General features: G+C 37.6%; 1 protein-coding gene across 1 annotated transcript; it reads right to left on the minus strand.

Moving 5' to 3' along the window:
* Positions 1-241: 241 nt before the first annotated feature.
* klhl14 (kelch-like family member 14) lies at positions 242-15623 on the minus strand. Its single transcript, XM_084399672.1, has 9 exons — positions 14673-15623; positions 13562-14465; positions 11655-11776; positions 6263-6352; positions 6028-6106; positions 5648-5838; positions 3370-3528; positions 3038-3195; positions 242-1419 (listed from the first exon to the last, which is right to left on the minus strand). Exons 1-9 carry the CDS (start codon positions 14674-14676, stop codon positions 1279-1281), a joined length of 1848 nt encoding a protein of 615 aa, XP_084255798.1. The 5' UTR covers positions 14677-15623; the 3' UTR covers positions 242-1278.
* Positions 15624-24961: the final 9338 nt, after the last annotated feature.

The following is a 24961-nucleotide window of genomic DNA, read 5'->3' on the forward strand; positions in this document are numbered from 1 at the left end:
CTGCTGAAAGTAACACTCATGTTTTACCTGCACTTGGGCCTTAAAATAAATTCAAACATTTTGTCTGATATTGTATTTAAACAAAGTTTTTCTAATCAGTAAATTAAACATTATTGCACATCGCAATGAAACAGAGAATTCTTGTAATCCTGCAAACACATAAACAGTTTTATACACAGTAGATTGAGGCGTTGTGTTGTTGAGGTGTAGCGCAGACAGATTATTGATCCAGAAATTCAGTTTTTATTTTCATAGACTAAATGTAAAGAACATAACAGGATTTGAGAATAAATCCCATGAGCACAAAAATGTTCCACTGCAAGCGATTATTTACAACAATGAAAAACATTCCCTTTTCTCATCAAAAGGGCCATCAAACACCAGTGCAACAGATTCAGATTTCAGATCACGTCTCAGAGAAACCAATCAGGCCAATAATTTATGTGATTTAAAATGTCTGATTTTATAATGGGCAATTTTCTGAAATAAAGCAGCCTGATGCTTAAAATAGGCACTGTGAGATATGAACAGATATGAACATAAACAAATATGTATACCCACAGCATAACACAATAAGCTTTCCACTTCACGCCATGCATATATACCACATGGCTAAATAAATAACATACTGATTGTTCAAACAATAAATCATAACTTGTGTTTTACTGAAATGTTTTTTTTTTTTTTTTATAATTAATAATTGACATTTATTCCCCTCTCATCTGTACAAATAACAATATGCCACTTAAGTATGGCGGCAATATCAATAACAAGCAGAGGTGGTGTGATATATATTAAATAGCTGATATCTACTCTACAGCGTACACAGAATCATGAGTTTTGCTTGTAAAACAAGAGTATTCCTTTGTCAACCCACTTCAGCATTGCCTTAATCAGCGATTTCCACAAAATACAAAGTACGTATGGCAGCTATATCGATTTGGTTTCAAAAAATGATGCGTGCGCTACTGTATGCCAAGTTAAGCAAAAACATTTACGATAAAAAAAGGATTGAATGTGAGCAGTTGAATGTCAACACACGTGAGCATCAAATACGCAAAGTTGATGATTATATCAGTTTAAAACTTTTAAGTATGAAAGAAACAAAGTGCTCTTGTCAGACCAGTAAAAAAATAATAATCTGTACACCTCATCACCTCCTGTTCAAAAGCTGGGGGCGTTCCGTAGGGAGAGTTCTCCTCATTTGTTTGATTCATTGATTCAGCGATTGACTTTCCATCCCGACAGGTTTTTCCTCTTTTTCGCCGTTCTATATAGTTATTTGTTAAATGGTAAACAGGCCGGCAGTATGACCGTGGCACAGGCCGGCCCGGCTAAAGGTTCAGCCACCTCTCCTTCCATTTCTGTCCATGAGCCTTTCTCTGGGCTGTAACAAATGGTGGATGACTTGTACGCCCCCTGCAAGAGATGTTCGACTAGTTATTCTCACAAGATTTCATACTTCAAAATGCTTCTTTATGCATTTCATGCACGTACAGTCTTAAACAACAACAACAAAAAAAGTCATGATTTATGTTTCATGCTTCAGAACTACCGTTAAGGGAACATGCGTAGTGAGCACTTGGTTTTCACTGTGCATTGTGGGACTTTTTAGGGAGTGAATGGCAGCGTCCGAAATAACATACTCTCTTGAGTAGGTACTTATTTTGTACCTACTTATAAGTACCTACTTATTTTGTCCATACTTATAAGTAATTACTTCACGACCGTTCTATATAGTATGAATGTGTGTAGTATGAATGTAATCCGAACGTACTACATGCGCCATGTTGTCATTATCATGTGACCTACAGCGTCGCTTCACTGCCATTCACAAATGCTCTCCCGTGGCCTCATGGGATAGTAAAGTGTCCATCATATGCACACTTCAGAATCTCTGCAGAAGTAGTTGGTCATCCGAGTACTTTTTACCTACTCTTTTATGAGTACTGTGAATTCAGACATACTTCTTTTGTCACATACTGTTTATCGGCTAGGGAAGTATGTGATTTCGGATGCAGCCTTCGTGTCAGTGCACTGAAAGGATTTTGCGATTGAAACAGCCCTTAAAATGACTTTAATTCATATTATATAAATATTATACCAATATATCTATACTATAGAATCACAACATTTTGGGTTTCAAATGGAGATCACGATTTTCCCACGACTCTGAACAGACGACTAATCAAAATAAAATGTAATTTACTAGAGGTTCTGACAAATAATAAATTGCTTAACATTTATTTGAATTATTTAAAACGGTTTGAATGAATAATTCAATGACTCATAGACTTGTTTCATTACTGGATGAGTCAGCATTTTTGAACAAATCTCTTGAATGAATGATTCAATGACAAAAACATCATCAGTCACTTGTCGCCACCTAGTGGTGAACAATGTAATCGATACAAGTGCCAAGTTACTTTCAAAAGGTGATTTGCTCCGTAGACATCCGTGTTTATATCCGAATCATGAACTTTTATCTCAGTACTTGATAATTGTGTGATAATTTGAATTACTGTAAGACAGAAATAACAATACTGTGTGGTTGAACACTGTTTGTGAAAAGCTGTTTCATACCTAACATGATAACTGCTCTCTCTGGATCAGTGGAAGTGTGAATGTACAATGTTCTGATATGATTTTGTCAAAGCTTTAATAGACACAGGTGAATCATGATAGTTTAGGAATTAGATTGCGCGTGTGTTTGAATCGAGATCGCAATCTTTTAACGATTTATCGTGCAGCTCAAAGCTGAATAATAAAAGTTTTTGTACTGAGTGTTAAAAATAAACACAGATTTTAGGTGAAGTTGAAGTGTGTCATTAATATCAGAATGTCAAAAATAGTGGTTGTTTTCAAACAGGTTTCCTGACTGAACCCGTCTGCCATTGGTTGGACAAACAGATAGCCCCACCCCACAACCTCACACCATAGGTTGAACCAGTTTTGCTATAGCAGCTTTTTCAGGGGAATCAACCTACAATCTATATCGTCTATATCTATATCCAGCATTTAAGTGAGATGTGTTTACCATGCTCCAACTGTAGCCTCCCACCAAGTAAATACTGTCATCAAGAACAGCACATCCAGGCCCGCTGCGTCCCTCTAAGATGGGCGTTTGCAGGATATTCCACTGATCTGCTTTAGGATCATAGCATTCAACCAGCATCACATCCAGATGAGAGAATCCTACACACAGGAGAAAACAGTCAGGCGTATATGCCAAGAACTTACTTTGCAGAGGCTTGCAGAGTGTTGCAAGCTAGGAATCTAATCGTTGAATGAAACTATATTGATCACTGTTGTGTACACAGTCAGTGCGGCCCCTGCTGCTGAGATTTGGTTTACGGCTATATAAATTACCCTTTAAGTGGTTGCCCCCAATAGCGTAGAGACGGTCGTTCATGCCTGCGAGAGCGTGTATGGCTCGCTTAGTGTTCATGTCCTGTTTCCGAGCCCACACGTCCATCACGGGGTCGTAGCAGTACAGCCAAGACACGTATTCGCCGTTGTGAACCCCACCTGAAGCGTAACATACACAATACCAGTTTCAACGTAAGGACAAGTATAAGATATTAAAAAAATGAAGTCAACATGGAATCAAAATTTACTTTCTAAATTAACATTCCTGGTCTTTTTTTCATACATTGCATTCAGTTCATGCATTCCCTGGGAATCAAACCCATGAGCTTGGTGTTGCAAGCATAATGCTATACTGTTTAGGCTATAGGGATGATTCACGTTATTATATTACATGTCTATTCTGAAAAAAAAAAGTTCATTTTTGGCTAATGTACTGTACTTTTAAGTACTTTCGCCCAATCATGTGTCATATAGAGAGAGACATTGTAACACTTTTAGTTGAGGGTCCAATTCTCACGATTAACTAGTTGCTTATTAGCATGCCTATTACTAGGATATTGGCTGTTTATTAGTACTTATAATAATTTCCTTATTCTGCATGACCATATTCCACATAACTTAATAATCCTACCCAATACCTAAACTTAACAACTACCTTACTAACTATTAATAAGCAGTAATTAGGAGTTTGTTGAGGCAAAAGTCATAGTTAAAGCTACAATATGCAAGATTTTTTTGCCTCTAGAGGGCGCTACATTCCAAACAACAACAACAGCGTAGCTTGATGACGATGTGAAGGAGCGTGGAATGATGGGAACTGTCGTTTTAAACTCCACCGTGGATGTAAATCAGTCAGACGGGAATCGAAAAATCATGTTCATGGATGAGGCTAAGTTCTTTTTTTATAATGACATGCTTTTTGTGGCGAGGGGGGCGTGGTTCAGCGCGGTCTGTAATGGGAGAGAGAAGAGACGAGCGTCCCGCAAGTAGGTCAAGTGCAAATGACGAACACCTGTGTCTTATTGCCGTGATCCGCGTGGAGAGACCGCGTATAAGCCGCGCGCTGGAACGAGAGAGAGACTGAAGAGAAAATTGGACGCAGAGAAAGAAAACCGGTGGATCCGAGCTCTCATTTTTGAACTGTTTTGTGCGTCGCGGTTGCCACGGTAAATGCGCGTTGTGCACGACTTTTGTTTGTTTTGCTTTATTTTAATAAAGTACGAGTCCCAGTCACGCCGACCCCTGTCTTCTTCCTTCCTGACTCTTGAACCTCATCACACTTTTATTTCATTAAAATGAATTAACCGCAAGAAAAGTAAGGTTTAATACTAACGTTACATTGGTTATCATAGATGTTACTGTATGTCGAATTCATTGTTGTGATAACGCGGCGCAGTTTTACGTGTTGTAAACAATTGTTGTAAAAGTACATTCGAACATACCCACATCATTTGCCAAAATACTGATTAATCTTTATGTATAACACATGCTATATTTATTTACATGGCCATAAACACCAGACGTGATAAACAATGTCAATAAACTAAACACAAATCTAAAGCAATAATACTTCCCTTACATAAACATAACTATTACCGAATGCTACATTTGGAAAATATAAAATTAAGCATGCTTTGTCGACAGAACCAGCTGCAATCGGTAAAGAATAATTGTGTTCCATAACGACATCACGAAACAAGCTAACGTTTGTTGCTTGATAGACGCTACAACTACAACTTCCGCATTTGTCCAAGACTCCACACAGTACGAGCGGAAACCGAGGGTAACGCGGATATGACGCAATTGACTGGCGACTCCCAGCTCCCTCCTGCTCTAACGCCCCGTTTCCTTGGTTAAAATCGCAATTTTATCACGATTTTAAAATAGTTGGAAACATTTGGGATATTGTAAGTAATCAACTTAACAACATATATAACACTGGCCTTGAGATTATGGGATATTTTAATGCAAAATTCTTGCATATTGTACCTTTAATAGTGAGAATTGGACCCTTAACTAAAGTGTGACCACAATCCAATTAATTCTCAATGGATAAATTACAGAGTCCGGTCCAAAAATCTTTCGCTTTCGAATGCCATTTTATGTTGACTTTAAAATGCATTTAAAATAAAAGTAGCTGTTCTAGTGCTCAAAATAACATTGAACTGTGCAGTTAATAGTACAGCACGTCACTTCCAGACCTCATGTAACGACACCTGTTAGTAACGTCTCAGAAACTTTGATTCATTCACTGTTTGGATGAGGTGTATCATCAAACCTGAGATGTATATTTTCCCATTGTGCACGGCGCCTGCGTGTGCAGCCAGCGGCTGTGGAAGAGACGAAACGTAATTCCATTCGTTTGTCTCAAGGTTATAGGCTTCAACGCTAGACAGATAACCTGTCTCGTTCCTTCCCCCAACAACATACAAGTGCTTATCCAGGCAGCAAGCGAAGAAACTCGCTCTCCTGAAACAAAGACAAGATGAAAAGATCGTCTCTTAAAATCAGTCAACGTAGAGACTGTTTACAGCAAATATCCCAGTCGCAACCAAGAGTGAAAAATTCATCACAAAGGCTTAAGAAATAATTATAGCCATGTTATGAAGAGCTCTTATTATTTTATGAATAATAAGTCATGTTCAGAAGGCATCATACCTCTCCTGCATGGGCGGTAGTTGTATCCAGCTATTGAATCTCGGATCATACCGACTTACAAAGTTAGTGCTGTGTTTGCCTGCGAAGATGAAACACATACACTGTTACATTATAAATATTGATTTCATAGCAATAATACACATTTTATGAATTCTAAAATCAATGTCAGTGATAACACTGATTGAACACATGATTGTTTTATTCAGCTTTTCATAGACATTAATTGATGTTTTACCATTAGGGTTCCACTGGTCTTCTCCACCCAATAAAAGCAGGAAGTTCTCCACCTCAACTACACAGTGATGGGCGCTGTTATACGGCATTACTGCAACACAGAGACTAAACAGATGAGTCTAGTGCTTCGTAGGCAATGTGAAAAATTATACATCTGAATAGTGAAAGGTCAAGCCAATGATATTCATTTACAGTTTACACATAATTTGATATTGCATTAAACATGTACAGGATAATGTAAAGTCAACCAGTGCAGTAAACCCACTAATCCCACAAAGAAATAACACTAAAGAAACTAAAATCACTAAAATCATTCTATTTGGTCAGGATTTGACAAGTTTAACCATTCACTGCTATATTAAGTATATATATATATACACACACACATATAAAACACTGTTGTTTTAACATGCGTAGAACTTAATTTCAACTCATTTCAATCTTTTAGTCTATGCTGTTTCAGTTGATGCGTGAATAAAACTTCACTAGACATTATATAGCACATCTCCCGTCCATTAATCACAATAAGCTTTGTGTTTTGTTTCTAATTCTGTCCATTTCATAAGGAAATTCACACAATAAATGCTGTTTTGATGCTCTTTGGGGCCTGAGTTCATGAACTGATCATCTCTTTCTCTTTACTACTTGTTACAGCACGAAATAAACATGAATGGACATCTCATGTCTCATGTAATCGCTCAATCAGTGTTTCAACTATGGAAAAACGTCAATAAAACAGCTTGTAAACAATGTCACGTCGCATTATATTTACCTCCGGCAAGTCATTCGGTGTCCACAGCTCTAGAGAAGAGCATTTCGCTGAATATATGCACTATATTTGTTTAAATAAATCTGTCATGAAAACAAGTAATGTAAGAAATGACTATATTTCAACAACGAATTGGAGTAGAAAAATCATTTTATAATTAGATTTAGAATTTAATGTGAAAACTGCATTATGTGCAATGTTTGCATATCATTTTTTTATTTGAGTGTTGGTTATTATATCTTAATAAATAAATAAATAAATAAATAGCAATTGAATTTAATAGTTTGGGCTCTGTTGTTAATTGTAACCTTTATTATAATATTAATGTGCAAGACATTTTTTTCTATAAAGCTGCTTTGAAACGATGTGTATTGTGAAAAGCGCTATACAAATAAATGTGAACTGAATTTAATTAATAGGGTTCCCTATATAGTTTACAATATTAGCTGAGATAAAAAAAAATGATCCTCAAGAAAATTTTAATGTGTGTGTGTGTGTGTGTGTATACATTTTATCTAATTTATTTTTAATGTGTATTTAATATTAATTCCGAGGAATCACGCAGATCAAAGTTGCAAAAATTGCAGTTTCATAATAAATCAATAAAAACCCACTGTATTCAATATTTAGTTTAACCTCCTGAGGTTGACAGTCAGATGGTTACGAAAAAAATAAAAATAATTAAGCCTTATTTAACTACACTTTTCTCAATATTCTGAATAAAATGCTTTCACAACCAATCAAATAGTAGCTAACTCCTCATATTCACAGGTTTGTGGCAGATTTCTGATATGCAGCACTATTCCTCCCTGTCTCCATCTTTTGTAATTCTCCAGCTCCTGCAAAAGTGACCCCCAGTTGAAATAGAGAGAAATGGTCTTAGGGTGACAGTCATAATGAACATGATCATGTTCACTCCATAAATCTCCGTCCGGTGCCCGTGCAGCGTAAATCAGTCGTACGCTAAGAGCCACCTGTCTGCCTCCATCATTCATTTCCACTGTCACATCTCCGCTGCCTGATGGATCACAGTTGCTGTAAAATTAGACAGCCTTGAATCGCGCCTTTTTTCCGATTGGCCTCTTCTACCGCAATCTAACTGGAGTCTGACGCACAGAGGCCTTTCCATTGAGAACGGATTCAGACTGACTCCGTCCCACGAGGGGAACCTCCCGACTGTCTCGCTGCACACAAAACCTGATTGACAGAGATCGAACTGTCAGGGAGAGAATTATTTGGCTTCTCAGGCGTCTAGAGCCATGCAAGGCTTTTGTGGCCGGCTGACATTTACTGCTGCAGACGTGACACACACACACGTCCAAACACACTCAATGATTCAAATGATCAAGAGGTCAGAGTCTAGGCTTTGGTATTGATCTTATAGCCTGATCTACACAGGTGCAGATGCATCATAATGCTAAACTGACTGATAAGAAAGCCTGCACACAGTGAAGACATATGATATTGACTTTTAAAGGAACAAACCTCCTGAAATTCAGCTCAAAAGGTCTTTGTTTTTCAGTCTTTTAACACAGAAAAACAAAACAAACGAAAAAACAGTCTGGGGTTAAACTGAAACATCTGAGGTAAAGTTTAAGACTTACTGTATTGAGTAAATCTCACAAAGCCTGTCAGGAGCATGTCTGTGTCATATTTCACTCCAAAATCAAAAGTATCATATTGGTCATATATATATATATATATATATATATATATATATATATATATATATATATAACTGATAAGATTTCAGTTTGGGAATTCATAGTATGTAAGTATTTATTCATCATGTTTATTTTACTGCTTTTAATTTATGCGGATTAAAGCAAATTATACAGTAAAAAACAACTATTACAGGAATATAAATTCAATGAGAATCATAATTAAATAAATAAAAGTAAAATAGAAAAGTGCTTGTCATGAAAACATATCAATGTAAATAAAAATAAATAAATATAAATAAAATAAATAATTTAATTAATAAAAAAACGATATATATTATTCTATATATATAACATAGGCTATAATATACTATATATAATATATAGAATTCAGTTTCTGAATTCATTGTAGTAATGTAAGCATTTATTAATAATGTGCATTGAACTGCTTTTAATTTATGCTGCTTTAAATATAAAACTGCAAAAAGAAATATAACACAAACAAATATAATGAGAATCATTGAGATTAATAGAAATTAACAAAAGAAAAGTAAAATGGAAAAGTGCTTATGAAATAAGTTCATCATGCAACATAAATAAAACTTAATGGCTATGAAAAAGTCTTTATTTCTTAATGCAAAAAAAATAATTTCTTCATTTGTTTACTTCATGTTACACCAGAGTTTTGCATCCTCTGGTTTTGCCCATAGCACACTGAGTGCACAAGGTGGCAGTCTCAGCACACAGCAGAGAGCCAGAGAAGCAGAGAGGTGCAGCCAGTCATGAGAACCATCCTAAATAGTGCTGATGAAGGTTTTAATCAGTCCCTGTTCCCCCCCTTTTGGGTTTCGGCTCATTGCAAAGTTATGATTGAATGTTAATAACCTGCACACCCCAAACGACATCAAGGGGCTGCTGGTGTGTTCACAGGATGATTTTGCAGTTTGGTCGCTCCGCCTGGCCATGGGCCATTTAAGACTCGACGTCTGAGGCAGAAATAAAGGACATTACACTATGACCTTATGAGTGTAAGTTATAGATCCAGATGTAATTCATTAATGAATGTTATGCATGCTGCCAAAAGCTTACAAGCAGGTTTCGGAGCGTAAGGTGTCTTTGTAGGTCTCACACCTCAGCGACGCAGTGATTGGATGACTGAACGCAATCTTAGCCATAAAACAAAATGACTGCACGTCCGTTTATGTCCTTGTTTTCCCTCGGTAAGGAACAGACACTATAGAATCCTTTTAATTAAATCATAATACATTGTGTCTTGGCTCATTGCTAAATGACAAAAACGAACTTACTTTGCATCTTATGTTGAGCTAGATAGAAGTAATTTAGGATTATAATCCATTTATGTGTTTTAAAAAGAGCTATAAAACTGGACTTTCAGCGAGTTTATCTCCAAACACATGACCTGCTATGTTTTAAAAGAACAAACTCCAGGTATTTTCTATCCCAAAAGCTTGCCATACACATAACAGTGTAACTGACACAAGTGCAGACAGCAACTGACTGACTCTGAACTAGTTCAGAGAGTTAATTTGTACAATAATACAGTTTTAACTACCCGACTATCAGCTAGCACTAGGGCTAACAGCTAGCCGCAGTAATCGCAAACAATAGTACTTTTGACTCTGATGCATTATATCAACTAACAATTTGTTTGGAGGAAAATATGCAAATGCGTAGGAAAGAAAAATCACCAAGAAGATCTCTTTATTGCCTCAATTGTTTCTCGTAGACAGCAATGAAATTACATTTAGAGCAAATGAGACCTGTCTCCAGCTTCTCACCTGAGAAAAAGAGCCTCGTAAGAGCCTAGATTTCTGAAGAGATCACAACAATGTCTCAGATTGTGCTCAGATTTGCTAATGTCTGCAATCAAAAGTCAGAGATCTCAATATGAACTCAAACACTTAATTGTCTTAAAGGGACACTCCACCCAAAAAAGGAAAGTCTGTCTTTCTGTCTCTCTTCCGCATAATGTTTCAAACCTGTATGCATTTGTTTCTCCTGCAGAACGCAAAATAAGATATTTTTAAGAACGTTGGGAACCAAACAATATTAGATCTTCATTTTATAGACAAATGAAAACAACAACACTGACACATTTCTTAAAATATCTTCTTTTATGTTCCACAGAACAAGACAAACATACAGTTTTGGAACGTTTTCATTTTTGGTTGGAGTATCCCTTTAATTGTTTCTTTTAGACTGAAATGAAATTAAAAGAAACTTTTGCTTTTGTCTCCTGATCATGTGCAACATGATCTCATTCAATTCTTCTAAAACTAAATTATCTGAGCTACTGTTTATTTACACAGCTCTACTACATGTCAACCACTGCCTCTTTGGCGTCTTAATCTGGTACTAGGAGAAAAATCTGAGGCAAAGTTGAGACTTAAATGAGACAACACTCTATTATGACATCATTTTTCATGATTATGATGTCAATACTCAAGATTCCGACACATTTGATCTCTGCTGTTGTCATTTAAATCCTTCTAAGAATTCTGGTTCTAATTCGTCATGCCAAAACACACAACAAACCACTGGCAGTACGCAAACCGCTCCTGTTCCTTCCCTGCTGCTTGCGAAGACAAATGCACTTACGAGAACGTTTGCCCTAATAAAGCAGTTCAATAAGAATACGTGTCATCTTCTGATGATGAATCTTCCCGAGATCATTAGATTAAAATTAATCTTGCCGGCACGCTTATGCAAAAAAACACACACACACAAGTGAATCCAGGCGTTCCAGCTCCACAATGGTGTGAAGGCAGTCATGCTCTGATTAAAAAGTTACATTAAAAGTGATAGTGATACATCATTACCTCCTGCATCTCAGGAAGCTCTCGCTCTATTCTGCTCTGCGATGAAGCACAACCCAACGCAGGCAGGGTTCTTCCTGTGGAAGAGAAAAGATCTATGCTAGCAAGACAAGAGCATGCACTCACTTGTGAGGATCTTCCATGTCTTCTTTTCGTCGTCGTAGTACTGAACCAGATTACTAGGGAGGCGGTCTGGACCCGGAGGCAGGCCCCCAACCAACAGGAGCATCCGTTTGTTTGAGCGAATCCTGTGTTACAGAGGGACGGGGAAACCGATTCATTAGCAATTCTGTCATTAGCTGTTATTAGTGCAGAGCAATTACATATTGAATGAGATGCCACAGCAAGGTAAAAGCGTGTACAAACACAGCAAGCCGAGCAGAGAACATGGGAAAATATTAACGCTGAATGACTCTATCAGCACCGTCAAATGAACGGAAAAAAAGAAAACAGAAATCATTTTTATTGATTTGTTCATTTTAAGTTGTAGAATCAATTCGGCTCACTGCGATGATGCATCTCTATAAGGATTTGCAATCTGCGATGTTGATTTAAGTGACTAGTGTAAAACTCAATCTAATGACTCTTCATTATAAGTCTCGTTTAAAATTGCAATATCATGAACATAAGCACAAATAAATCATGCAACATTGCATTCGGTCACATTTTCACAGGTGCGTATGTTTATGTATAGTTATTTGTTTTAAATGCTATCCCTAAATGCCCCAAAAACTGTTAGACCTGGAATATTGACAACTGTGCTTGTGATTCACACCATGTAAAGGTCTTGACATTCTATTATGTGCTCTTATCCTATTGGCCAAAGTCTTGCATGTGACTACTGTCTGTCATCGACACATCCAAATCACTGCTGCTTGCTTAGATCCTAAATATGCATCCATCCATCCATTCAGTCAATCAATAATTTAATTAAACAAATCAACTAATGTCGAATCAATACTAAAAATTTTGGCTGCACATTACTATTATCAGTTTAGAGACCTTGCAGTTAGCCTCTTAGATTGAATAAGTGCTTAAAAGTCTGGGTGTTCAATATTTACAATCCCTGTCAGCTCTATAAGATTGAGCCTGGGATGTAAATGGACAACTCTAGCCTTGGACAAACTACACTGTCTTCAACACTAGTTTCATCATCAGGATGCTTCAATAGAGTCATTCACTGATTTCATCTCATTCAAGTTCATGGATGATGCTCAGCAATTGATATTAACACAGGTGAGGAGAGCTGATACACAATGAAGAGATGAGTGATTGCCAAATAATAACAATCAAACAATTTATTTATCTAATTTTGTTAGCAAATCCATATTTACATACATATCAGGCCCCTTTGACTTTATAAACGTCTTAATTCCTGATTCCAAAGTTAAAAGAAAGACATTTCAAATGAGAATCTCATTGCAAACAATCTCTCACTCTCTCATATTCTCCAACAACTGATTCCAGTTTATTCCACGGTCACCTATTCCTGCTAATTATCCCATCTGCAGACTGCAATAATGTCTGCAGTATGCAAGCTTGCAACAGTGCTGAAATTAATCAACCCTGAAACAGCACTATGAGGAATAGAATGAGGATCTCACAGATAAGGCAAAGCGTGGAAACTCTGTGAACAAATATGGATCAGATATTCCGACAAAAGATTGCAAATCTAATCTAATTCAATTCACAAGTTAGCTATGCAGCACGTAAGAATGTATGAGATCTTTGCTAAAAAAAAAAGATTGATCTGTTTACAGACACCTGTCACACAAGCCTGTTCCAATAGTATCAGGGCATGATCACGTGCACAGTGTGTTGTACTCTACATTAACATACTCATGTCTGACATACACAACCTGACAAACATGACTTTTCTTGACTTTATGACAAAACTGAAAATAAAATACATTTTCTTACTGTATGCAGTTTTATTTTATTTTTTACATTTGAATGGATTTTTAAAATAAAAACACTAGTCTCTACACAAAAAGCATGACAAGTATATGTTAAGAGCATGCAGAAGATCCTACCTGCTGGCTGTGGTCTGTCTGCAGTGCTGTCTGAAGGGCATCAGGTGGTAGTTCATGGCATCCATGAGCAGTTTCTGGCACACCTGGTCATTCCTCATAAAGTCCACCGACTGCACCCTCTCCACCAGCTCCGGGGCCGGGATGAGGGCGAAACGCAGGCGCTTCATCAGGTCAGGAGCGTAGTGCATCCTGGTCTCCCTGTCGTGCTCCAACCACAGCACGGACATCTGAAAGAGCGCCAGCTCCGACTCCACGGGCGGAGGCAGGGCGTCCAGCATGGCGCACATCTCCTCAAAGTTCAAGAGAAGCACGTCCTCCACCAGGTACTTGTTGGCGAGCTTCTTGGTCTCGTCCAGCCCGTGCAGAGCTGCGATCTTGCAGATCTGCTTGTAGTTTTGCACCGAGATCTGGTCGTTGAGGAACTGCACGCTGAGTTTGGTGATCTGGGGGATGTTGAGGATCTTGCTGACGGAGAGCACCTCCTCCACCGTGTCCAGGGAGAGGGTGACATTGGCCGTGTAGAGGTACTCCAGCACCAGCCGCAGACCGATGGAGGAGCAGCCCTGGAGCACCAGGTTGTTGATGCTGGAGCGTGGGCTGGGCAGGAGCTTGTCGTCGGGGGAGGAGGACGGGGTGCCGCTGCTGCCTTGGTCCTTCGCCGCCAGCCCGTCTTCTCTGCTCAGCATGTGTGTGGAGAACAGGGACCTGAAGTACTGCGAGCAGGACGCCAGCACGGCTTTGTGGCAGTGGAACTGCTGTCCCTGCGCCATGAGAGTCACATCGCAGAAGAGCTGCTTTCTCCACAGCAGGTTGAGACCGTGCAGCAGAGTGTCGCTGTGAGTCGGGTCAAACGTGGAGGTTCGGTCACCCGATCTGGACATGACTTCGGGGCTGCGCACACCTCCTGCGAGTAAACAATGCCATTGGTGCACTACACTGCATCAGACGGTTTTTATAAAAGCATATGCATTCTGAAAGTATATCTCATTCATGCATGCATGCATGCAAAGTTGGATTTGTGCATCTCAACAGTATATAATGCATGCAAGCTAGTGCATCAGCTGCTTTAAAACAAGCACATGCATTAAAAACCACATGAATAGTTGCATACCCATCTATATGTCTCATGCATGCGTTCGTGAGCACGTCAAATCCAATGGTCGTTGAAACAAACTATGCTGGGTTGTTGAAAAGCAAAGCCCACGATGTAGCCTCCAAACTGCCCGCTATCTGTTATCCGGCCACGCAAACACACACCCCCTTACAAGACATAAATGCATGCACGCATTCCCCCCGATATGCGATACAAAAGCAATTAGTTTGTCTCCCGCAACATCAGCATCACCACCATAGATGTGCGGTTGCGCATCGCTTTGGTCGGCAACAACACAATGCAATCGCTCCGTTCAACAACACACGCGGTATTTATCACCCAATCTGAGACAGAACACCAGAAGAAACGGCAACTTTCAGCCCGTGGAAAATTTACGCACAGTGCGCACCCGTGCTGAATGCTAGTAGTAGGTATCCAAAAACTTACCTGACTTAAAGAAAAGTAAAGCTGTGGCTCCTTCTGTGCACTTTCTTTGTTCAGTCCTGTTGGAAAAGTCTATAATCGATGGATCAGAATCCTAACCATTGATCCCCGCTCATTCAAGCTCATTGATCATTTATGTTTCCTCTGAATTAACAAGAAGAAGAAGTGTGTGTGAGTGTGAGAGGAGCTGTGTGCTTTCTGCAAGAGAAGAAGAAGAAGAAGAAGAAGAAATATACGTGTGACAAATTATGCTACCAAGAAACAACACATCATTATCCTTGGGCCTGGGGCTCAGTGAGTCGTAACGAGAGTAATAGGAAATCCACGGTCGGGGAGAGAAACGGACGCGCATGGCCGGTGGAGAGAGACCGCGCAGGGGTATGGATGCTGGAGAGACTCGCAAAATTATGGCTCAAGGCTATTGTAAAAACTGTCGAGCGTAAATGACTGCGATTTCAAACATCTATCTATGGAAAAAGAGGAGAGGAGAAAAGGCGAGTCTTTCCTCTCTTTCTCTCTGCGTTATGGAGAGAACCGTCAAGTTTTAGTGCGCATTGCTAATTAGTCAATTTCTCTGTTCCTTCACAGCCCGACGCCTCTGCTGCTGAGCTGAAACTGCTAATTTCTGGGACCAGCCTTTTTTTTGGGCTCTGAACGGGGGATGGATGAATGGCTTGTCTCGCACAAATGACAAAAAGCCCCCCTCTGCCTTAATCTCCATCGCCAAAATAACCCCATCTTTTTCTCCTTTTGCTTAGTCCTTCAAAAGAACGAACAAGGGACTTTGGGCAAACTTGTCTTGTGGTCTTGAGTGAGCATCATGGACATGACATGGAATGCAAATCAATGTATGTCTTAAAATGTAATGCTGGTGAATTATATATATATATATATAGTGTCTAATGAGCCAAATAAATTCATAGCTCTATAGTTCTCCATTGTTTTAAACAGCTTTTTAAACACTGAATTTATTTGACAAGTCTGGAAGGGGAAAACCTTCAAATAAATGCCTTGACTTCTTTCAATTTCATATTCATAAGACACTAAACATCTTTAAGTAAGGTATATAGAGAGCATGTATGCATACACTTGTATGGTCACTGTACATTAAATGCATCTCTGTTCACTAAAATAATGACCTTTGAATAGGGGGTTTTCCAGGTTAAATAGAGGCACCATCGTTTTATATTCTTCCAAGTGTCTTGGTCAAACAACAGGCAACCGTGTGCCTGAAACTGAAACAGTCGGCAGAAAAAGCAGATAGCAGGTAACTAAATCTTCATATTATAAAATAATATAGTTGCTTGACATGCAAGACGGATTTATAATGGTACATATAGCCATCTGGAAAACAGCATCAAGCTTACAAAGCCATTAAAAGAAAAGGTTTGAGATAAAGCATATGGATCAAGTGAAGGATTAAACTTTTTTTGTTTCCATTTTTTTGTTGTTGTTTCGGCATCATGACTAGATATAGCACTTCCTGTGCTCCTAATGAAAGTTTTACTGCTGATGCATTACTCATACGTCCTCATGCGTTCTCTGATAGTTCTCCTCACACACTGTGCCTTTCAGTGCAGTGAAAATCTTAGTTAAGAGAATAATCTAAAAAAGGACACTAATACAATAGCAAAAATACACTTCATAGAGAAATGCATAAAAAGGTAGATTGCTGACAGCGGTTCTCCACTAACCATATTGAATATAAACATAAACTGTATCATATTTGAAGTATTTTGGATGATTTTATTTCCATTTGCAAGTTGCAACCAAATTGCATGCATTTAATTGTATTATTTACCAGACCTAAACACTATTTAATTTTCACACGGTTCACTACAACAAGTGAGATGTGAAGTGGTATGAGTGTGGTCTTGATTAAGCACATATTCTTGATCTATGCATGACATTCATGAGATTCGTCTGTGATCATGTGATGCATTGGTAATATCTTGTTGCAATTAGATGCCCGTTGGCCCGCATATACACTATATTTCAGCTTTGCATTATATTCAATCCTAGAAACCATACTCACTTCACTCTTTTGACAGCAATTGTCAAATTGACAGCAACTTTGACAGCAACTGTCTCAATTGTCATCACGTGACAGCTGGTGGTATCTGTTGTGAACAGAATAAGGAAAATCATGAATAGTATTTTTCTGAAAAAGTCACATAAATAATGTCTACACATTTACCTAAAAAATATCTTTACAGCTTTAAAGCAGAATTGCTTGTTATTAGCGACACCATTGGCCGTTAAGTGAACTGCAGTGCACTACAAGAGACTGAATGTGATTCAAGGCTCGATTAACTCACGGTGAAGTTCCTATTCTTTCTTTGCTGTATACTTTGCAGTGATGTGCTGTTTGCGAACACCGCCGTCCACGCTACTGAGACCGACCTTTAGATGACCTTAATATGTAGCCTAAATATGTGCTGTGCGCTTTCCTCTATAACAAAATAAACATACAACAAAAATTACAGCGATGAGAAAACAGCAGTTAAGAAAGCATCTGATCATAGCGATGTGAATACACCAGCTCTGGTGTAAACGTCATATTCTTTTGATTTTCCCGGCAAAACCGGACCGAGTCCTTCACGTAAATATCAGTCAGGCTTTCATAGAGAAACTAGGAAGTAGGATAGGTCTCGTTTTTTTATTTCGTTACAAACTGTTCAAACATTGGCAATAAAAAATGCTTACATAGCCCCTTTAAAAATAACAACAACATAGTGTGTTTTATAAAGATCTAATATTCTATTGCAGCATTCATTAAATGTCCTGGAAGAACAAACTATAATATTCCTCAACAGAGATATTAAAAATCTTAGCGTTTTTATGTATGTCACTGATGTAGACAGCAGTACCATTTGATGCTATATGCCATAAAATGAACGCATGAGCCTTTGTGTTCAGCGATTAGACATTAGTCCATTTCAGAATATAATATGAGGTAAAGGAATATTTGAAAAAAATACAAAACATATACAATATATCAAGTCATGCAGCATTGCAATGTATATGCCCAATTAGTCAAACATATGTACTGTTTGTTAGCAGGTAAGATTAACGCTTCTAAATCTTCATATTATAGCATAGTTGCTTGACATGCAAGACAGATTTATAATGGTACATTGCCATCTGGAAAACAGCATCAAGCTTACAAAGCCATTAAAAGAAAAGGTTTGAGATAAAGCATATGGATCAAGTGAAGAATTAAACTTTTGTTTCTTTTTTTTTGGGGGGGGGGGGGGGCTTTTCGACACCATAAATGGCTTGATAGAGCACTTCATGTGCTCTTAATGACAGTTTTACTGCTGTCCTCATGCCTTCTCTGATCACTCTCCTTACACTACTTAAAGTGAATGAATTCATTAAAATAACCATTCACAACATCAACCGTTAAAAAAAATAAACAGGTTCATTATCGTCAGATTGTTAACTGTTTAACATAATATAGATAAATCTCAGGTAGATTGCTTACTGAGAGATTTGTGGCACTATTAATACTATTAGTATTAATTTTTGAAAGTATTAACACTATTAGGTATTAATTTCAGAATTGATACAAATTTATATAGAGTGCATCAATTAACTTTTACTTGCATGTGCAGTGATATCCAGTGGTATTTTAGGGTACGTTTACCCAATAAATTTGTACTAAAAATGGAAAGTTTTTTTTTTTTTTTTTTTTTTTTTTTCTCAGACAACGTTGTCAAAACGATCCCGCTCACACACATCCGCAATAACAACTAGAAACGCTGTGCTATGCTGCCTGGCCAGTAGATGACGATGTCACTTTCTATGGTGCGTCCCAATTCGCATACTATCCGTCCTAAATAGTATTCGAAAATAGAATTAGTACATCCCAAATCGTAGTATGTTGAAATGAGTGTTCCAAAGACACCCGGATGGTCTACTATTTCCGGTCAGAATTCGAAGTGCAGATCGATGCACACTCCAACGGCTAATATTGCCCACAACCCATCGCGCGTTGGACGAGGTTTCGGTTAGAACTACAAACACGAGTGAAAAGTGTTAAAAAACTACAGACATGGAGGACGCGCGAGTCTGGCGGTTATGTAGAGAGGTTTAGATAAAGGGGTTTTAGTGATTAATTATCAGTATCTAACCTGACGAAAATGTATTTATTCAATGTTGTCTACATTATATTGCATCTGCAGCAGCATTGTGAACTTTTGTAAAGATAAGGTTAGCCATTAACTTTTAAATGCATCATTATATTCAAATTGCAAACACACGAGGAGAGTCTCCGCATGAAATACCCACGACTGGCAGATAAACGTGCAAATACATTTCTCTCCGAAACGGTAGGAAATTAAATTAGATTGAATGGAGGATTTTAACTGTGACAAGATGATTGACAGGGCAGTTTGCGGTGACAGGATGCACGCGACAGATCTGTCCGTTAAGTAGTATGTCCCAAAGCTTGCCTACTCTTTTGCTACACACTCAAAAGTATGTACTTTTTCTTCACAAAAAGAGTACATACTTTTAGGGCGTAGTATAAGTAGGCGAATTGGGACGCATGTGCCTATAGACTGAACATGTATTACGCATGCGCATGATGTCGCTGTTTTCAAATGTGCGTTTTTGTAGTTTATTGTAATATATGTTGTAAGCATTACTACGATCACAACTTGTAATAATTGCTTCCTTGTTTCTGCCTAAATTAATACATGATGTTAGCTAACTTCATGATTTTGTATTATTTTAGAACTGTACATTTCTGACTTACGGAAATTACTTGGACACAGTCACCTGAGAACAGATTTAATTGTAATGTAGAAACATGCATTTTCTGTAAAGCTGCTTTGAAGCAATATGTATTGTGAAAAGTGCTATACAAATAAATGTGAATTTAATTGAATTTAATAGTTTACACGGAGACGATAACGATAACTTCTTAAAAGTTTGAGTTTTCAGGCCGCCAAAATGCTGTTGTCGTGTAAATGAGCGGCCAAAACGCATAAAAAGTTTTCAGTTTTTAGTTGAAAAAATGGTGTCGTGTAAATGGCTCCTTAGTTATTGATATACACATAAGTCTGATTTCTTAAAATAACACACAGCAGCTCAACAAAATGCATGATTTGAGGTATCACATTCACAAATGTTGCAGGTTGAGTTACGTACTGAAGGTTGTGGTTCATTCATGGCTGAAGAAAAACTAAAAATATACAGACTTGCAGGACTCAAACAATCAATCTCATACTGGAAGAGCGTTAGGTGGAAAGTAGGGAAGTAATTAAGGTTTATGAAGTGAAAATTTACAACAAACAATAAGTGATGCTTGAACGTAGATCTGCCCTTTGGTTTTCACCATTTTAGTGACGGATTATTTGAAGTACCTGGGATTACAATGACAGTTTTCCTCACTCCTCCTCAGTGAAGAGTCTGTGCTCGTGACTTGAAGAGACCAAGCGGCTCAATTGATATGACATCAGCTAATTCTCTGTTGACTTGTTATACAGGCTGAGATGGCCGTGTTTGAATCTTTAAGCTCTGTACTGCTACAAGGCTCTCCGGGGGCCGGTGGACTTTAGACGGAGGGGCACTTCGCCTGTGCCACGTTACGGAGGGGTGTTGAGCGAGCCTCGTCACGTTAGAAGTGGAATCTGTGGGCTAATTAAACCCTCCGAGACCACGAAACGCAGACCAGATTTACAACTCTCGCCATAACTGTTAAACCAACTCCTATTTATCGCTCAAATTACAGACACTGCACCCATGAGTGGACCGCAGGCCAGACGTCAGTGGAACTGGATTTTATGTCACACTCAGGATGAAGGTGCGTGTACTGTATGTGTGATGTTCAAAGCGTGGAGAATTTTTTTCAATCAAGATATGGATCCAAAAAACCCAAATATATTTATTTTTTAAAAATTGTATTGAGAAAGACTTTGACAGACAGATAGACAGATGGATAGATAGATAGATAGACAGATGGATAGACAGACTGATAGACAGACAGACAGACAGATAGATAGACAGACGGATAGATAGATGGATAGATAGACAGATAGACAGAAAGATAGATAGATAGACAGATGGAAAGATAGACGGATGGATAGATAGATAGATAGATAGATATATAGATAGATAGACAGATGGATAGACAGATGGATAGATAGATAGATAGACAGATGGATAGACAGATGGATAGATAGATAGACAGATGGATAGACAGATGGATAGATAGATAGATAGATAGATAGATGGATAGACAGATGGATAGATAGACAGATGGATAGACAGATGGATAGATAGATAGATAGATAGACAGAACGATAGATAGATAGACAGACGATAGAGAGACGGATAGACAGATGGATACAGATGGATAGATAGATAGATAGATAGATAGATAGATAGATAGATAGATAGATAGATAGATAGATAGATAGATAGATAGATAGATAGATAGATAGATAGATAGATAGATAGGTAGATCTATTCCAATAGGTTATTCCAATTCCAATTATAATTCAATTTATTGTGGGATCTGGTCAATTAAATACAATTATATCTCATGAAGTGAAAGAGCCAATTCTTTAATTTTACATTTTGTTAAATACTGTTATCCTACATGCATATACAGTACGGCACACGTCAATGTTGTCTAAAATCAATGGAAATAAGGTTCCTAGAAGCACAACTGAGAATGATGTTACATTAATAATGATTGCGAGTGCAATCCCAATCATGATGCATTTATTAAAACAAACCAAAAAATTGAATTTTTTCATTTGCATTCTTTGCATTTACAATATGCATTTGTGCTTTTTGAGAATTGAACCAGTGATCTTGGTGTTGCACTAGTTGGGCTACAAGAACATGATTTTGGTTGGTTGGTTGGGGGGTGGGGTGGGGGGGGGATTAGTATCTAAAATACAAAAAATCATAACAGCACATCAAGGCATGATTTAAAAATTGCTCTCTGAATGCGTAAAAAACGGTATATTTTCAACGTACCTTCAGCAAATTCATGCGCTCGCTGCAAACACACATTGTTAACACAAAAAGAAAGCCAATCTAAAACAATCTATCTAAAGAAACAAGGCTGAATGGGTCCAAGCGAAGGGAAAGTTTGAGGTTGAAACTCTTCCAGGCATATTTCCTCTGCCTGGCTGCAGAGGAGAGAGTATGCTAAGATAGAAAGTATTATTTTCCTAAATGGAAGGTGTCAGATGGTCACGCTGAGGTGATCGGCTGTTCGAGATCACTGCTTCCCATCTGCAATTTGTGACGTGTGAAAGATTCAGCCCAAATGTGCTCACAAACTGGAAATCCACAGCACTTTTTCTTATCGGTGCCAAGCAAGATAACCAGCTGCTTTACAGATCAGGGAACATATCATATTAATATCATGGAGTGTTGTGATATCATCTTGTTTGTAAAAAATATTTTTGTTAACTAAGTGTGGTGGGATGGCAACCTCTGAAAGTGGCTTTTTTATTTATTTATTTTTTATTAAATCTAATTTTTGCACAAAGTATGTGAAAAGCTTTTGCATATTAGGCCACTGGCTGGAACAGGAATTATTTTGTTTAAATAAATGGAACACTGCAAATTTATTTACTACGGCTTTTGCGTTTCGTTATCATTACTAGATGATACAATTGTACGCTCGTGTGGAATTACACGCCTTCATTGTTGAAATGCCCCTCTAAATACGAGGTCAAAGGAACCCCATTCGTGGCTTTAATGGTAACGAACGTGATCAAGGCATGCATTAGATGACACCTCACCACTCATGATGTTAATAAATTAAAGCTAATCTTGTTAGCGTAGCACTGGGAGCAGTGCTTATGAGGTTTTGCATCACTGCAATTAACAAATTACTTCCACTATCAATAACAAATCTGTATCTACACCATGTTCTTGTATTGTTTTCCTCTGTATGGTGACATCTTTAGCTTTTTGAAATGTTATAATGTGAGCAGCTAAGCTGTTTTACATCATATTTTTTAAAACAAAGTCAGATTATTAGAAAGTGTCCCACTTTACCAGTATGCAGACTTCACATACTAAACCATATAAAATAGCAGGCTAGAATGGATTGTTTGTTTTGCCTGTTTGTATCATCTACCAGGCATAAATATCATACAGATATCACCATTCGAGACATCATTCGTGTCCCAATCACAGTGTGAATGACGGTTTATGCTATTTGTGGAGTTTATTATTTAGGGTTAGGAGATTTTCAGATCACTAACTATGAAAAATAGGAATAGTGATACTTGCCTTAGCCTTAAACACTAATTACAAAACTTAGTTGTTCTCTGTGGACTGTTTCCGCCAATGAATAATAAATAAATAATAATAATTGCGACTTTTTATCTCGCAATTCGGACTTTTTTTCTCACAACTGCGATATATAAAGTCAGAATTGTGAGAAATAAAGTCGCAATTCTGGGAAATAAAGTCGCAATTGCGAGATATAAAGTCGCAATTCTGAGAAATAAAGTCGCAATTCTGAGAAATAAAGTCGCAATTGCGTGATATAAAGTCGCAATTCTGAGAAATAAAGTCGCAATTGCGAGATATAAAGTCGCAATTCTGAGAAATAAAGTCGCAATTGCGTGATATAAAGTCGCAATTCTGAGAAATAAAGTCGCAATTCTGAGAAATAAAGTCGCAATTCTGAGAAATAAAGTCAGAATTGCAAGATGTAAAGTCGCAATTGTGAGATAAAAAGTCGCAATTATCTTTTAAAATGTTTTATTTTGTGGCGGAAACAAGCTTCCATAGTTTCCCACAAAAAAAGCACTACAGAAAAAAAAAAAAAAAAAAAGGTTTAATATATGAATAATTGTAATATATGTTAATTAAAAAAATATAAATAAAAAAGTTATAATTATAAAATTATAATTAGATATAATAGAATAGAATAAATAGAATACGTTTAATACAATTAATGTAGGTTTTTAATAAACTATCATTCTATTTATTTCACTAAGCCAGGATTATTATCATTAACAATAGCTAAAACTAAAATCGTAAAAATATATTTTTTTCACTTGAAATAAGATAAACATTAACTGAATATATATATGTATATTTATTTATTATATATTTTTATATATTTTTATTACTTTAAATAAGATAAACATTAACTAATATATATATATATAATATTATTATACATATAATATATATTATTATATATATATATATATATATATATATATATATATATATATATATTTATTATTTTTATTTTTTACTTTAAGTTGAAGTACTAAAATAACTCCAACAACAAAAACCTGACAAAAACAACAAAACTAAAATGAAAACAGAAACAGAAACAGAAAATCAAATTCACATAGAATATCATTGATACCAATATAACACTGCTTCTAGAATCTATGACAGATCATTGTATAATTGCTGTGATATGTGGTGTATATTCAGTGATTGTATCTGGATGATCTCTGAGGAACATACTGAGACTGCGGCCCACAGGGGTGTTGATTAGGTGTGGAAGTTAGGCGCGCTGTGTCTCCATCACATATGGGGTTCTAATGGGCGACTCCCAGTCCAGGTGGGCCCTGGTGTTTAGAGACCTGCAGACGATCACTCATGACAAAGAAAACAGCAGAAGAAGAGAGAGAGAGAACGAGAGGGAGGTATCAGGGTAGTGGGGTGTACCTTAGGGAGCAGCTGGGCAGCTAGGACAGAGGCATGATGGGATACTGGAGGAACACTGGCATGTGTGTGTGTGTGCCACTAGCGGGTAGCCACCCTCAGGGTTGGCAGCGGCGAAGGATCCGTGTGCGCTGGAGCGGCCGTGGACGCAGTGGCGCGATCACCTGGGGAAGGTAAAGCCAGCGGAGCAC

The sequence above is a fragment of the Rutilus rutilus genome (genome assembly GCF_951802725.1).
Source record: "Rutilus rutilus genome assembly, chromosome: 24".
Taxonomy (NCBI): Eukaryota; Metazoa; Chordata; class Actinopteri; order Cypriniformes; family Leuciscidae; genus Rutilus; species Rutilus rutilus.

Bases quoted from the DNA above. Each gene is read 5' to 3' on its own strand.
- klhl14 (XM_084399672.1), bottom strand. The intron at 6,107-6,262 runs GTAAAACATCAA...TCATCTTCGCAG, and splicing joins AGACCAGTGGAACCCTAATG to GCAAACACAGCACTAACTTT. The intron at 5,839-6,027 runs GTATGATGCCTT...TCTTTGTTTCAG, and splicing joins CTACCGCCCATGCAGGAGAG to GAGAGCGAGTTTCTTCGCTT.